This window comes from Anomalospiza imberbis, chromosome 17, assembly GCF_031753505.1.
Source record: "Anomalospiza imberbis isolate Cuckoo-Finch-1a 21T00152 chromosome 17, ASM3175350v1, whole genome shotgun sequence".
NCBI lineage: Eukaryota > Metazoa > Chordata > Aves > Passeriformes > Viduidae > Anomalospiza > Anomalospiza imberbis.
The window spans coordinates 6,393,208-6,409,643 of record NC_089697.1 but is presented as its reverse complement, the minus strand read 5'-3'; the positions used below and the strand labels follow the sequence as shown (position 1 = coordinate 6,409,643).

Genomic DNA, 16,436 nt, shown 5'->3' with positions numbered 1-16,436 from the left:
GCCTTTGCAGCATAGCCTCAATTGTATAGATTCACAGAATAATTGCAGAGTGGCTGAGGCTGGAAGGGAACTCAGAGGTTCATCTTGTCCAAGCTCCTGCTCAAGCAGGGTCACCATGAGCTGCAGCTCACCTCTTGTAGTGACGAGCCCAGCTCTGGCACAGCACTGCAGGTGTGGCCTCACCAGTGCAGCATAGAGTCAGGAACCACCTCCCCTGACCTGCTGGCAGTTCCTTACCTGAGGCAGCCCAGGATATTGTTCCCTTCTTGGTGACACGGCCACGCTCCTGCCTTACATGAGCTTTGACTGCTCTGCCTTTATTACAAAGCCTGGAGGTCACCAGATTTGCAGAAATTGGGAATACTAAGAAGAATATTGGGAAAATCTTCCAGAAAATTCTGTATTTTTTTGTCAGCATACATTGCTCAATGTCAATTATGTGTGATTTTTGTATATGTCTTAACTTGTTTCTTACATAAGGAGCTAAACACAGTATGTGATGGCTGATTTGTGCTCTTTCAGTCTAAGCAAATTTTAAACCAAGTGACTGTGCTCAAACTTCTGATTTTCTTTGCATGATAAATGTTCTTAAATGCACCTTTGCAGTATATGTATGAGGTTTGAACCTCTAAATCAGAGTGGTTTAGTTACAAGGAGCTATTTATCCCATCATCACTGCCTTGTAGTGACTGTGTATACACACAGTACCATCTCTTGGTCAAATTGGCAACTGCAAGTAGGATTTCCTGCATAGGATTTCCTGCACTTCAACTCTGAAAAGAGACCTACTTATCGTCCCTTTGTGTCTTTCTTGACACTAAAATGGGCTAAAAAAGCCCACGGAGAAGGTTAACACCCAAAAGAGATTTCTGCATGTAGTACTCAAGTGTTTGTACTGGCATTCCATCTGGTGACAATGGGCCCCCTGTCCTCCAAGCATAAATCCATAAAAACTTCATTGCCTTTAAAAATAGAAGCTTAAAGTGTTTTGTAAGCATCTTTAGTAACTGTGTCTCTCTCTGAATGTAGTGACAAAAAATTATACACCCTTTTATTGTGTCCACATTTCCAGCTTTTATGTGGCATACCCATGAATTAGATAGGAATTTTTATTTTGAGGGGAATTTCTTGTTGCTTTAGAGCAACCAGAAATGCTTACACTGTGCCTCTGGTTTTGTCTTTTACAGTGAGCAGTGTCCTCCACATTCAGTTCAGGAGAGTGACAGACCAAGAGGTAAAGCAGCGAGGCTTTGGTGGCAGAACAATGTGATTTGGAACCAGCAACTTTGGCTATTGATTTTTTTTTAAATCTGAATCTAGAAACTTAGAAGAACAGAATGATGGGGAGAAACATTCACTATCCTGGAGGCTGATTTCAGTGTGTTTCAAGACCAGTTCATGGTTATGAATGTGTCATATCAGTGAGTGCTCACTGGATTTTTTTTTTTTTTGGTCAGACTGGAATGAGGGCTGGCTGGGTCAGCCTCTTGGGCATAATCTTATTTAAACTTCATATTTATAAAGAAAAATACTGACAATTAGCCATATTTTATTCCACCGACTCCCCCTGACTTCTGACCAAGGGCTGTGTAAAGATTGCAGGTTTGACAAAAGCAATTTAAATCCTTCCTCGGGCACTTACATGTTTTTCTCTGTAATAATCATTAGCATAATTGAACAGTTGTCTCATGTCTCATGCAGGAAGAATGTGTTTCTCCTGCATGGCACTGGCCAGATCTGCATTTTCACACTCAAACTGAGCTGGGTGTGGTTGCTGAGGGCAGATGAAAATGCTGACACTGTGAAAACCCAGCGAGTGTTGCAAAGCTTGGCACTTGGCACAGGCTCGACTGCACTGGTTTCCCTTTGAACTGCAGCCTTCCTTCACAGGTAATTAGGATGAGGTCATTCCAAGCTCGTGTGACAAACACTGTCTGAAATAATTGCCTGGATTGTGTTTAAGAAGGAATACTGAAGGAATTTGAATGTTTTGGCTGTACTGTGTGTTAAATGTAATGTCAGTCTGCATTCTTGTAAGATTTAATGAGATTTTCTGAAATACCATCCCTACCTCAAGGCCCTTTCTGAGGCTAGTGGAGGATTGTATACCCTGACTCTCCAAGATCCTGCAAGACTTAATTGATAGGTGCAAAGCTACCTATTCTTCTCTCCTTTGCCTGGAGAAATCTGAATTCCCATGTATATGTGTGTGTGTGTCCTTTTCAACCTTCATTCCAGTCTCTCTGGGCTGACCAGTTTTACCAAGCTTCCACATCCACTCTTAAGTATATGTGTGGGTGGCAAAATATTGTAATTGATGTAATAAAATAGGACTTTACATGTTTTGAAGATTTTGTTGGCTTTAAATCAAAGAAATATTTAAATGAGTCCTCAGTTTAATCTGTGTCACAGGGTCAGTTTGTGTGCATGGGACATTCTGGGGGAATGTCCTGCATTGCTGGACAGCACTGACTCTCAGGAGGAAAAAGTCAAATTGTCTCGTAGGAACATTCAGATCTTTGCTATATTGGCTTGTTAACTTTGCAAGGAGTGATTGGACACATTAGGGATTTCGATATGAGTGGCACAATGCTTCCCTCATGAATGATGATCTGCTATAAGCAGCTTTGTGGTATGAGGAAGAGTGACTGTTAATTGTGAGTTTTCGTATATCTTTCTGATATCCTTCTTTTTCTACTTTTCAAGGCTTCTCATTTTTCCAGTCATAAGAAAGAGAGTTCTGTTGTATCACTGCCATATCTTATGACTGTATTTTCCTTCTGTCAATAAGATTAAATGATAAATTCAATTCTGGAGTTTAATTATGTCAGCTACTTGGATAGTATTTTGGCTAGTACTGAATAAAATATATTTAGTGGATGTGAGCCTGGAGAAGTGGAGGTTTCAGGGACACCTTATACCTCCTTCCAGTGCTTAAAAGCACATGGAGGCTGGAGAGGGACTTCTCACAAGGGTCTAGGGAGACTGGACACGAGGGACTGGCCTTAAGCTGGAGGGAGGATAGGTTTAGAGTGGATATTAGGAAGAAATTCTTCCCTGAGAGGGTGGTGAGGCCCTGGCACAGGGTGCCCTGAGAAGCTGTGGCTGCCCCAGCCCTGGAAGTGTCCAAGGCCAGGTTGGATGGGGCTCTGAGCAGCCTGGGATAGTGGAAGGTGTCCCTGCCTGTGGCAGGCAGCTGAAACAAGATGAGCTCTAAGACTCCTTCCAACTCAAACCATTTTATTATTCTGTGATAATTAAATTGCATTCCATGAAGCTTATAAAACCAGTGATTTTAAATTAGGTTCCTTGGAAATCCAGCTGCTATTATTGCTACAGGCTCTAATGCTGGAAACCATCACACTTGATGCTCCCCTTCAAGTTTAATTATATAATGATTCCCACTAGTAATTGCATATGTGAAGGCCCATAAAACAGGCTAGAGAATGAAAAAGGTGACACTGTCTGTACAGTATAGTCTCTGGTACCTTTTTATTAGTTTCCGTTCATATTACATCACTTTATTTTGGCTGAGTAATCTGCATTTCTGTGCTTCCAGTCATAAGAATGCATGAACACTGCACCAGCCTCATAAACAGGCAAAACTGAACTGTTGTACAGGTTATATCACTGAGCAGGAGCCACCTGAAGCATCACAAATCCCTTAATGTCTGAAAAGTGGGTGCAAACCAAGTCCACCTGAAGCTGCCTGGTGCCACTCCTGTAGGGAATGATTTCAAATTCCACTGTTGAAGTCTCCATGGGGGCCATTCTTTCCACACTAAAAGAGAGAATGCATTTGTAAGTTAAAGCAGCTGAAAATTTCTTGCTATGTATTCTTCTGAGTACCCAAATTTAAGACTGTGTGCCATCTCTCCACTCCCTGAGCATTCCGTAATTTGAATCTTGGCAAAAGCAGTGCAAAAAACTCCATCTGCTGTATGGAGAGTACTGACATGGTGGCATTTTGTCCAAGGCTGGTGCAGATGACAGTCATGAGGTTGACAGAATAATTTTAAAATACCCACTGGTACTCCAGATTTCCCACCAGAGTGAACAAGTGACCAGCCAGAAGCGTTTACGTACCAGATTCGGAGTTGCTCTTTGAGCAGGCCACTGCCTTCAGCTCTGAGGACACAGTCTGTCACCTCATCAGACAGAGGGTTGGTAAATGTGACCTCCACACTGACAGGCTTGTGTACCACAGCTGGACCAAGGACCTACAGAGAGAAAACATTCTGCTCAGCCACAGCATCAGTCTCATGTCTTCATAATGCTTTTCTCCTTTCATTCCTGTTGCAAACCACTTACCCTCTTAGGGTCACCTGGGCAGGAAGGAGACACGAATAGTTTTGGGCAACAGAGTTCAGCCTTGAATGAGCCTTCCAGTGTGGCTAAGAATCAGCAAACTGCTGTAGAATCTACCATTTAGCCCCTTTTATAACTAGGTCAGTGCATGGTTTCATGTATAACATGATACTCATGATACTCATCAGAGTGAGAACAGAATGAGACTACAAGTATTGGCATATATGGTGAACTACTGGAGGCACCTTAAATTAGCTTTAACTAGGCTAAATGAAAGGTTTGGGATTGGAGAACATGGGAGGTGTGAGACAGAGGTGAATTGTAGTGTCTCAGGGAAAAGAATGCAAATTAGCAAATAAACATATTCATTACCTTATTTTGGCTGAGATAATGTGGAATTGGTATATCTGGTATATATTTGTAAATAATTTAATATTAGGTAACATGATTAGGTAACAGAAACATAAATGCTTCTTAAAACTTAATCACTGAATTGAAGTAATTTAATCCAGTTGCCTGCCCTACATAAACTGTCTCTGTTATTTGCATGGCACAGCACAGAGACTTTTTACAAAGTCTCACTAGAACTTGGTATTCAGAAATTGCCAGACCTGCAAAAAACCACACTTTTTACTCCTGTGTGTGACCTTGCTTTTCTTGTATGCTACTGACAGAGTGGGTTGGGACAACTAGTCTAATCTGGAGGCCCTGAAGGAATCTGCACATTACCATATTCCCTCTATGTTATTTACAGTAAGATGAGCAGATAGCATTTGATCCCATGAATTATGCAACATTTAAATCTGCTGTCCAAAACCAGTTCAGCTCGTTTATGCGGATGTGATGGGCCATGCAAAGCCAGGACTGTCCCTGGGCAAACACGGTGCAGGATCTTTCCTGTGGCTAAGAACCGCTTTTTATTCATTGTACAACATTTGTCAAAAGTCAGTTAAAAGTAGAAAAAAGAGAAAGCCTCCAGTTCTAATTAATCACTTGGGAAGTGTTGCAGAAGGTGAAAAGTGACACTTAGCATGATACAGTTAAAGAACTTTATCTGAATATTGGTAATAAAGAGACTCACAGCCCCAGGCATTATCAGCTGGTCAATGAAGGTGTCTTTGGTAAAAAACAGTCTTCCTAAATAAACTGGAAGATATTGATCAGACTTTTCTAACACAAGGGGAGGTCTAAATATGGATGAGATTTCTTTGTCTGTATTCGGCCTGTCCATGCTTAGGTAAACTTACCTTGTAACTGTAACACTGAGAACTTTATCAGTGCCACATTAACAAGCACTGGCAAGAATATCCCAGCACAGCTATGCCATGGAAAGATTTTCCTTCTTTTAGTGTATTTAATTTCATTTGTATCATATGGCCTATTACTAGAGCAACAAGATCCAATCACCCTCAGACATGATTTCACTTCCCATAATCCTTCCCATGAGAAATAGATGGAGTAGGAATTCCAGTTGCTGCTTCTCAGCACATCTTTCAAGGGTCACAGAGGTGACTAGCTTTTACCTTGATGGTGAGAAAAGGATCCTGGAGTACAATATCCTTCTCAACTAGAAGTGAGGCTCCCCGTTTGACCTGGCACACAGCAGTCACTAGGATCTTCCTGTCATCCATCACAGAGTTTTTGTACTGGGAGTAGGAGATCGTGAAAGAAATCTCTTTCACTGTAATGGAAACAGAAACAAAATTTCCCTCTCTTCTTTTTTTCTGAGTATCAACTATCTGTAAGATACCTGTGTTTTAAGGAGTAATATTCTTATCACCCTGGGGCAGCACATTTGTGAGTGTTGACACCAACAGACAGGAATGATGCTCATGGGCGACTTCTACTTACATTTACATAAAGCACTAAATGATCAGTTACAGTTTGGTACCTGGACAGATCTGAGGATGGATGTATGTGGCAATACCAGCTGGTGTTTTTTTCATTTATCTGAAGCTGGGATTTATTGCTCCTTCCTTGCAAAGAGGGCAGAGGTCAGAAGGTGGGTTGGTTTAATGCCCTTGCAGATGCAGCTGTTCAGCCTCTGCCTTGCACAATCAGAGTTTCTGTGCCAGTGAGGAAGGCAATGGAACTCAGTATAGTGAGAAAAAGAGTTCTACTTCTGGAACTGTGGAATGAGTTCTAACGTGTTACGTATTAGCTTGATAGGGTAGTTCTGTTCATCTGTGCTGCCTCATTTTTCAGCACTGTCCCTCTAAAAGCAGGGCAGAGACCACTCTCTGCAGGTGGCACAGCTCTTCCTGCAGTTGGTGGCTGCTGTCGTGCTGCTGTGAAAGTTGTAGGCTTGTCTTTCCCCATTTAATCTGTCTTTTTGCTTTGTTTATGGGGAACCAGCAGCTCACTAATCTCCAGTCTATGTCTCTTAGTTCTCTGTTAGCAAAAAAGATCATAATATAACACCAACATTGGCTGTGCTGGGTCAGACAAAAGGTCACCCTGCTCAGTCTCCTTTTTTGTCAGTGCCTGAAAGCAAATGCTTAAGACAGGGAAAATATGTGTGTTTCTTTTCCCCTGAATAGCCTTGACCTCCAACTGTTTTCAAGTCATACACTTCATGAGCCATTCTTTATTTTCATGTGATCTGACCACAACCCAAAACTATGTCTTGTCCAGTAATAAAAGCTGTAATAAAATTAAAATTACCTTCTTCAGATCCAAGTTTAACAGACCTATGCAACTGCAAAATCTCTGCCTTGGGTTTTCTGGTGTAGAGAATGGCTGAAGCCTTCAGTTTAACCTTTATGGTCTTAAAATCTGAGATCAAGTTTCTGAGTGTCAAGGTAAGGAGGATGTCCTGGCCAACCACAGGAGATGCATCAAGGAGCAGCTTCCCTGAGATGCTGGGGGTTTGTGCAGGCTGTGCCCTTGAAAATCGTCTTCTGGGTCTTGGAATTTTGCTTCTTTTCCCAGGTCTTCTCACACCAAGCAGCTTCAGTGCTTTCTTGTACACCTGCCTTTCTTTCAAGGATCCTGCATTGGAAGATACCATGCTCAGAGATCTCATGTTAATACTGGGTATTGTGCAGTGGAGCCATGGCTGATCTCAGACATTTAGGGAAGCTGAGAACGGCAAAGATACTCAAGAGGAGAAAGTGAGGTCTAACCCTAATGTGAATTTTGGCACAAAAGCAGATGAATGTACATGGCCATGAAGGCTGGAAAGTAAAACCTGCCCGTCAGCTCCAGGTGGCTGTTCATGGGCACCTCTTAGAAGCTGTGGGCAGTAGAAAGATAATTCTGGGAGAGTTCAGTTGTCCCCATAAGGTGGGGCAGCTGCCATCTCCTCTGAAACTGAGAAGGGTGAAAAAACCCTTTTGCAGAAATTCTCCCAAAACAGCTCTCCAAAATGGCTGGAGAATTGAATTGAATCAATATCAACAGATAAGGAGCCCTAAGACTTTGAAGATTCACGATTACTTGGCTCTAGAAGTAAAGAAATTGTCAGTACACAGTCCAACAAAGACCTTAATTCTTTTCACATGTGATCATCAGTGGCAAAACTATTGTAATAAAGAAATTACCTTCTGGATATTTGTAATTAGCAGTGACATCCACACGGGAATTGGTGCCCACTGCTTTGGTGCTGATAAATTTTCCAATCTTCCTGGTATCAGAATAAATTCTCTCTTTCCTTTTCTTGCTATAGCGAATCCAAGTAACACAGTCAGCATTCACTGCTGCAAACACAAACGGGCTGTCGTAATCCAGGTTCACATCCCCTTCCTTAATGGCTCTGGTGGAGGCAGGACCACACTGATAGATGCCTGTATTAGAGAGGGAGAAGTTGAACAACATAAATCCTCATGCTGACAGCAAGAGGGAGAGGCAGCCACTCCAAAGACACATTTGGGAGAAGTAAAACAACATAAATCCTCATGCTGACAGCAAGAGGGAGAGGCAGCAACTCCAAAGACACATTTGGGTCAAGTACACTGTTTTTATGTCTATGTAATGTGGTAACAGCATGCCCAGAGATTCCACATGCACTTTGTATCAGAAGGTGGGGCTGCAGAGGAGGCTAGTAGGGAGAGCTAAAGCTTCTGGTGATGTGTGCCATGAGAAATGTTCTCACCCACCAAAGGCTTCAAGGCTGCATGCAAAGCTGTCAGGTGAAAGGAGAGGGAGTCAGACCTAAGAGATGGGAATCAACAGTGCTGGTTGTGCATTGAGAAGAGCCAGGAAACTGAATGTGTTAAACCTGGTAGTGAAGAATGGGATTGTGTGATGTGAGGAGCTAAGACAAGCAAGGGTGAGAAAAGTGAACATAAGATGTGTTGGCTTTTGTGGAGGCAGAGAAATGAAATTTAAAAAGAAAGCATTGTTATGCTGGTCAGTAATCCAGAGGCTGACAGAAAAGCCCCTTACTGGAGATTGATGTGGGTATTGCTTTTCTTGTGCACCCAAATTAATGCTACATCTATAAGGAATATATAGAAGAGAATTGTCCTGAAATTTTTGGTAATTTCAAATTTCAATTTTTTACTCCTAGTAATCTTTAGGAGTAACACTATCTACAGGTTTTTATATTTACAACTGTGTTACCTTTGCTTTTTTCCTGGGGCGTTGCATCCAGAACCTGCCATCCATCATAAAAAGAGCCAAGGTCTCTTCTAATGAACCAGCTTTCATTCCAGACATGGAAATTCCTTCAAGGGAGGTAGAATGTAGACTATCAGATTTGTACAATGCAAGAAATAATCCTAATTGAGTGAATGAAAACTCTGTGGAGAGAGCAGCTGCTGTACTCCTTACATGAGTATCTCCTTCCCCTTTTTTGCCAGATTTTTGTGTAATACCTCTGAGAAATGTTGGGATGTTATGAAAAAGAAATATTAAAAGGAAAATATTTCATTTCAGAGTCAATAATTCAATATTGGACAATCCTGAACAAAAAGCCAAAGGTCTGGTGTGGAGTTTTATATCACTGGGAGTATGAGGTTGGGGTGGTTTTTCAAAAGCATGATTCCAGATATTTTAATTAGGGGGGGAATATAGTAGAAGAAATATTAAAGAAATATGTATATTTACCACACACTGTCTTCACTCAAGTGCAGGTTGTTTCCAGACACATCAATGTACTTATCAATACTCAGATTTAGGTTCTTGTCATGGGCAGAGTTGAAGTTTGTAATAACACGAGTAGGTATTCCCAAGCATCTCAGTACTGCAATAAAGAATATCATAAAAGCTCTGTAAACCTATTTTGCAGACATATAGAAAGTTTTTTTCTTGGTCACACAGTTTAGTGTATGTTTTCAGTGGTGAAACAAACCCTCAGAAATTTCCCTCCAGCTATGATGCAAGTCATAGTGCAAAATTGCTTAAAAGACACTTCCACTGACGTGACATTCTTAGCTGTCATGTTCTTTTTAATAAGAGTTTGGTTCACCCATTTATTTTAATCTTTGATTCTTCATCCTCTTCTCTCTCCCATTTTCCCTCTGTTTGTTCCTTGTTTCTTTTTCTACTTATGGAGAGACACCTCTCAAAGTTCCTTTGTATTTTCCCCAAAGAGGTTCTTGTGTCTCAGAGCAGCTCTGACTGGATACTGCTAGGATGAAATGATTTTCCTAACTTGCAGGTCCCTTTACAGATCCTCAGAATTGTGACTTACTCTTGTGTCACCAGCAGGTAAGAGATAAAGCAGTAGAAAACTGGCAGTGTGAAAAGATGGACTTGAAAGAGTACTGGTTTTCTTTGAATCCTAGCTTTGAAATAGGAAACCTTGCTCTTTTCACCAGCCCAGCCTGGAAAACCCCTTTGGTTTTTGTTTACTCACAAAGCTTTATGTTTACCCACAAAGCCGGCAGGCATTATTACCACCTGTAAACTGAAGGATTAACCCTTCACACATGGAGAGCACAGGTTCCTCACTCTCCCTGTCGAAGTCGAAACAGCTTGAACAGAATTGTCACAAAGTTCAGCCTGCGGAACTCGTGGTGAGCTGCCTCTGTGTTGTCATTTCCATCTCTCCCAGTGTACCTGTGCATGTGACTCCTGCAAAGACCCAGCACTGGCCGTAGCGGACGGGTCTGTACCTGGCCCGGTACCACCTCCGCAGGATGGTCACGCTCCCGCTCCAGCGCAGGGGGTTTGTTCCTGAGCGGAACTTCCCGCTCCACTTCCCTTCCACTACTCCCTTCTCATCGTTGCTGTTAACCTGAAAGAATCCTTCTCATGAGAGAATTAAAGTATTTACAGGAAAAGAGAGGGAGGGAAATAGTTAGAAGACTGTTCTCGTTGATGGGGTGGTGGGACAGAATATTTGAATTTTAGATAAAATTTTGTCTGCTCAAAGGCCACAACTGAGCCAAACCCAGACCAGATTGTAGGATCTGGTGATTCAGAACTGCCTTGTTTTCAGTAGAAGTGGTCCCAAATGTACTGACTGACACCTGTTTATGTTTTCTCTGTTTCATGCGTTGATCTCACCTCCTTGTATGTCATTACTCTGCTAGGCTGTGCATTCATGCTGCTTCACATTCTCAAGTGATTTATGGAAGCCTTGAGAAATCCTTCTTTTCTCTGAATGTGCATTTGTTGCAAATGTGCAGATAGTACTTACAGCTTGCCCAGACTTGTTAGATGTGGTTGCATATATTTGTACACATCCATTGTAGAGCCCTGTTTAAATATCAAGTGTAGTGGTACAGGATGCAGTAAGTTATTTTTAATATTTTTTCCTTAATTATTTGTAGTTATAGTAATTTTGTACATCTGAGTAGAATTATTTACTCTATGTTGAAGCTGAGAGTGCCTCAAGTGAGTGCTGTCCAAAAGGCTGAAAAATATCAGTTATAAAGGAGGAATCTGGTAAGAAATATGATGAGGAATATATTATTTATAAAACAGAAAACTTTTCAACTGCCTAGTTGTGCATTTATGTGTTTGTGAGGATAGGTGTGTGCTGAGGAGTTGTAACTATTTGTTGCAGGAAATGCTAAAAACCTCACCGAACAAATATCCCTTAAGTAAAGAATGCTAAATTCAGACATTAAATGCAGCTGAACCAGCGCCGGTTTTCCAAAATATTTTGTGCTTCTCTTGGTGTTTGAAAAACTTAGCAAGTGATTTCAGAATAGACAAAGGCTTTCCAAATTAGTGAAAAGATACAATGGACTGAAAATCCATTGTCAGGAAAATACATGTAAGGTTCGATGTTCCTCAGAAGTTCTTGGAAACATTCCTTTAGTCATAAGCAAACTTTTGGGAAGAAGAATAAATCTGCATTTTACCTATTTTGTTGCTTGGCTACGCCTATAAAACATTGAGGAATTCATGCTGAAGTGTGAGTGTGGGCTGGGGTTTTGTTGGTAGGTGCATTGCCAGCTGTGAGTGCTGGATCACTTTACCATGGCACTGATAACCCTGCTGACATAGACGGGGCTGTTCCGCTTGGAGACATCCACAGCTGGGTCCTCACGGTGGTTCAGGCTCCGGTCCAGAACAGCCAGAGAGATATCAAGGATGTCCTCTTCAAACTGGAATCAAAACAAGCAATATATTAAGGCTGATTTCATAAGAAAACCTAAGGATAAACTTCCCACCTAGTTTCCTTCTCTGAGCATGGGAGGAAGGTGTTGGGAATAGAGGAGTTTTCTGTACTGTTGGAGAAAATTGGGCCAAGAAGAAAACCATTAAGCTGCCAACTCTCCATAGTATTTTAAAGATGTCTCTGAGCACAGTGTGGGGCTGTGGCCACTGGCATTCACAAGGACATTACGTGGCCTGGTGGCAAAGACAAGACCACTGTGGGTTGGGCTCAGCAGGGGTCACACCCTCCCACATCCTGCCGTGCCCCTTCAGGCCCCTGTCTGTTGTGAAAGCTTTACTCTCATGGGCTGCCTCCACCTCATATCAGGTGATCTGAACTGAAAGAAACCCACAAAAATAATTGTTGTAGATTAGGGTCACCAAGACACTGCTTGGGCCCAGAGAATACCCCAGTGCTTGGCTGGATGGATGTGGCCAGGCAAGGATGGCCCTTGACCTCTGAGACAGAAAGGAACTCTGGCCTTGTTTCATTTATCAGTGTAAATGCAGCCACGGGATCAGGAGGATCAATAGAAACGCTGTCTGCAAATGCTGGTACGCCTGGCGGGCATGAAGTGGCCAGGAATGGTCCTGGCTGGCATGGGCATTTGCAGGATGGCTGTGTGGCTGGAGATGGGTTGTAGCTCTGACTGTGTTTGCAGTGGTTACACTTGGAGGGCTAAACTGCTTTTCAAAAACTCCAACACGAGTTGTTTCAGTTGAGTACATTTGGGGAATCCTTTTAGGGTCTTCTGCCCCGTTACTGAACAGATTGCATAAATATTTGCATGCACTGGCTTTGCAATATCCAGTGGCTTTCTTTGCTCTCTACAAGGGTCAAAAAAAACCAAGTACAGTGTTACCAGTTTATGTAACAGGCAGAAGAAAACTAAAATTATGCTTTGATTCTTTTATTTCTGTATGAGCACATGCCATACAGGGGAAATGATCCTGATGCTACTCTCTGTAATGTGATACATATTTGCAAGAAAATCTGAAGTGAGGAATAATGAACTCTTATACTATGAATGATCTTTTTCTCCTCAAGACCCTATTTACCTGCTACTGTTATTTTGAAATTTCTGGAAGAGGTGATGGTGTTTACCTGTCCATAGTTCCAAGCTTCTTCTTGAATGTCTTTCTCCACTCCCTGAAATATGATTCCACTGTCATTCAGGACATACTCCTGCCGCTCCTTTTCATTAGCCATGTAGACATCATCATCTACAAGCAGAGTGAGACATGATGGCTGGAAGGAAATTGCTTTGCTCTAACTGAAAATCTCAAATAGAGAGCAGTTCTAGGGATCAGGTGAGACTGCCCATGCATCCAGGCTTAGGACTCCCTGCTACACCTCTGTAACCATTTAGACACTGAGTAAAATAAGCATGAAATTCCTTTCAGGGGAACTGACTGTGTTCCTGTCCCTTCAGTAAGCACAGTCTCTATCTTACTGGTACTTTTTACTTGTTTTAAAACTGAATGCAAGAATCACAGGAAATATCAGAGGAAAAAAATCTAGAATTATTATTTGGGATATTTACTGCCTTTGATTTCTTATCCTACAAGCAAGAGTCTGGGTCTTTGATGCCTTGCAACACTGAAGAAGGGACAAAAGCCTGATCCTTGATGTTAGGCAAAAAACCAACTTTCTGTAGCTGTGACTGTCAGGTACAAACTTTACTGTGACACCCAGGTTTCCTGGCTGAGAGAATGAGTTATTTGAAGGAGGTGATACATCAGAGCATACCTGGACACCAGGGATTGAAGAGTAGCACAAACTGGCCCAGGACTTTGGAAGAGACCTTGTTCCCAGCAAGGACCTGGAGTTGGAGTTTGTATCGTCCGATGACGGCATCGGCTGGGCTGAGGATGGTGAAGTTCAGGCAGCGAGGCTCACTGGGCTCTTGGGTTGCACTCCAGCCACTGGCACTCTCCTCAGAAAGGGTAAATATGGCCTTGGTCTGCTGGGATTCTGCTGGAGATGGTCCTGCCAGAGGGAAGGGATGAACTGGGGATGGTGGTTTGTGAGAGCTAGGGGTGAATTATGTTATGAGGATAACATGCAGCGTTGCACGGATGTCCTTAGGAGCAGAGACAGAGCCTTGGTTTTGAAATGAGGATGGCTCCTGCCTTCCTTTGAATTATTAACTGTCTCTTGTCTTAAGGAGTAGATCAAACTTCAACTCCTGAGCCTAAAAGGACAAGGACTCCTGAGTGAAACAGGACAAACCTTAATGTTTCAAAAATGTGCCATGTAGACCTGTAAGGCACAAGTATTTTGGAGCTGGAATCACCTGGATATGAGATAACTGCCATGGGGAGATTACCTGTGCTTGCAATAAAGGTGAGGTTGTCCCAAGACTGCACTGTTGTTTTGAGGTTCAGAGAGATGCTGAAGGGCTGTCCTCTCCTCAAGATGAGTTCTGTGCTGCTGTAATCAGAGGTGTGGTGTGCAGCTTTATTTAGTTTGGATTGCCAGTTGACTTTTCCTATTTTTAGGGCTAGAAAGACACAAGACATGTTAATTAAAAACATTTTCTTTCAGACTTGCACACCTTTTCATTGAGTCTAATGTACTAATTTTATTATATTTATATATAGCTGGCATTATGTGCTATAAGAACAAAGGAAAATCCATTGTTATTAAAAATTGAAAAAAGGCCAGGGAGTTAAACAAACAGCTGAAAGATGAACCCTTTTCTGTAAGGTTCTTTCAGAAAGAGAAAAAACATTCCAAAATCCAAAATTCAGATAATTCATCTTTGATTTAAACAAAAAAATCAAAATAATTTGTGTTTAGATAAGACTTTATTAAAATCTGAAGAGACTGTTCTATTCCTCATGTTCCTGCTCTTTTTCTGTGGTGATATCTAGTTCCCATAATGTTTTACAGATTTACAGAAAGAAGTATTAAAAGTCTCATCAGAGGATGCAAGGCTGATTCTAGAAACACTGCCTGACAAATGATGGCTAGGAGGTTGGTATCTTCAGTGTGGAACTTGCTTGTTATCTTCTCATGTATCTTGTATCTAAATTAATTTACAGTCTTGTGGCTTGAAGCTGGTTGTTATTTCACACTCTGCTGGAAAAAGATTACAAGCAGAGGAGTGGCATATCTCGAGGCAGTGCTATGGGTTGCTCTGTTGTATCATGATAGGTTGCCCAATGTTGAAAATGGGACACTGAAGCTCAGATTACAAAACCATCAAGCTTTCTTTTTCTTTGATAAATTAAAAAATTCCCACAACAACAAAAAAGAACAAAGCAGGAAAATGCAGATTCCCCTATGAAAACAGGTGTTTGGAAAGTGCCTTTCCCAGTATGATATTCCAGAGGAGTTTCAGGTGAAGAAAACCTCCTGCTCTGACTAGAGCTTGTTAACCCTGTGCAGAATAATGGTGCTGTAAGCAACATTTCCATCCTTTCACTGAACCAAGAAAGGGGCTCATGTCTGAGAGAATCCATAGGATTCTGCTGTAATAATAGGGTGAGATTTCAGTTTTCTGCTGTGTTTCCAGCACAGAGTTATAGTCTGTGAAGGCTTGATAAAGGTGTAATTGTCCTAATTTTTCAGCTTTTTGGAAGAAATTTGCATTTCCGAGGCATACTCCAGGGAGAAAAGGCCTGGAGCAAATGACTTTCCTGTAGTCTGTGTGCATAAGCATGTGTGAGTGTTTTGAGTTGAGGGTCTTGCTTCAGATGTGTCACCTGGAGACAAAAATTCCATTGGCAGGAGTGTGATGTTTGAGTCACATGGTGTGAAATGCCTGGAAAGCATGTTGCTTGCATCATCACTTCATTTTCCTGCCTTAAACATGTTTAATTGAACAGGACCTATGGAAAGCATCATTCCTAATATCAAGTCCTCTAATTTAAGGGTGACTTAGAAGGTGTTTCTGAAGGGCACTTGGAGTCAGGGTTTGAAAAGGAGTCAGTTTGCCTTGCTGCACTTTATCCATGTGTATCCTGAATGCCCAGGCTCTGCAGGTCAGGGAGCACCACGTGTTGATCTGTGCAGGCATGCAGGAAACTGAGAGCATTTTGCACATTTGTAAATAAAAATGTCATGCATAGAGGATTTAATGGCAACCCATGATATTAGTGAGGCTCTGATGTTAAAGGACCTAAACAGTGCTGCTAAAGACTGTCAGAGTGGAATGTCACAGGCAAGGACAAGATGTCCATCAGAGAAAGAGGGGAAGTGAGCAGAAGTAGGAAAGATAAAGAAGGTAGTGGCAATCATTGGTTTGCTGGAACAATTTACTACATCAATACTTTGATTTGCCTTGTGAAGTTCACGGCTACGCAGGCATTTCCAGAGAATATGTGCAGGAGATCAGAAAGAAGAGTTCCATATATGTGGCAAAGCACAGTAAATCTTGATGCCAGTCTTTTGTCTGTGTGAATCTCAAATTTATCCTTGTTTTGATCTTCCCAGTTTCAATTTCAATTTTATAATTTCTTTTTCTTCTTTCAGTGCCTGTGAGGAAAACTTATTTTCTGTAATTCTGTCAGTGTACAATTGGCCAAAAATCTGGGTGTCCATCCTGTAATGGACAGGCATTGGGAGC

At 41.8% G+C, this 16,436-nt stretch overlaps 1 protein-coding gene across 1 annotated transcript; it reads right to left on the bottom strand.

Annotated features, from left to right (window-relative positions):
• Positions 1-2,718: 2,718 nt before the first annotated feature.
• LOC137484070 (protein-glutamine gamma-glutamyltransferase 6-like) lies at positions 2,719-15,103 on the bottom strand. The gene is made up of 12 exons (XM_068207622.1): positions 14,193-15,103; positions 13,613-13,852; positions 12,968-13,086; positions 11,682-11,810; positions 10,312-10,489; positions 9,358-9,493; positions 8,872-8,975; positions 7,851-8,093; positions 6,973-7,299; positions 5,832-5,989; positions 4,087-4,220; positions 2,719-3,781 (listed from the first exon to the last, which is right to left on the bottom strand). The coding sequence occupies exons 1-12, from the start codon at positions 14,398-14,400 to the stop codon at positions 3,628-3,630; spliced, it is 2,130 nt and encodes a 709-aa protein (XP_068063723.1). The 5' UTR covers positions 14,401-15,103; the 3' UTR covers positions 2,719-3,627.
• Between the last annotated feature and the right edge of the window lie 1,333 nt (positions 15,104-16,436).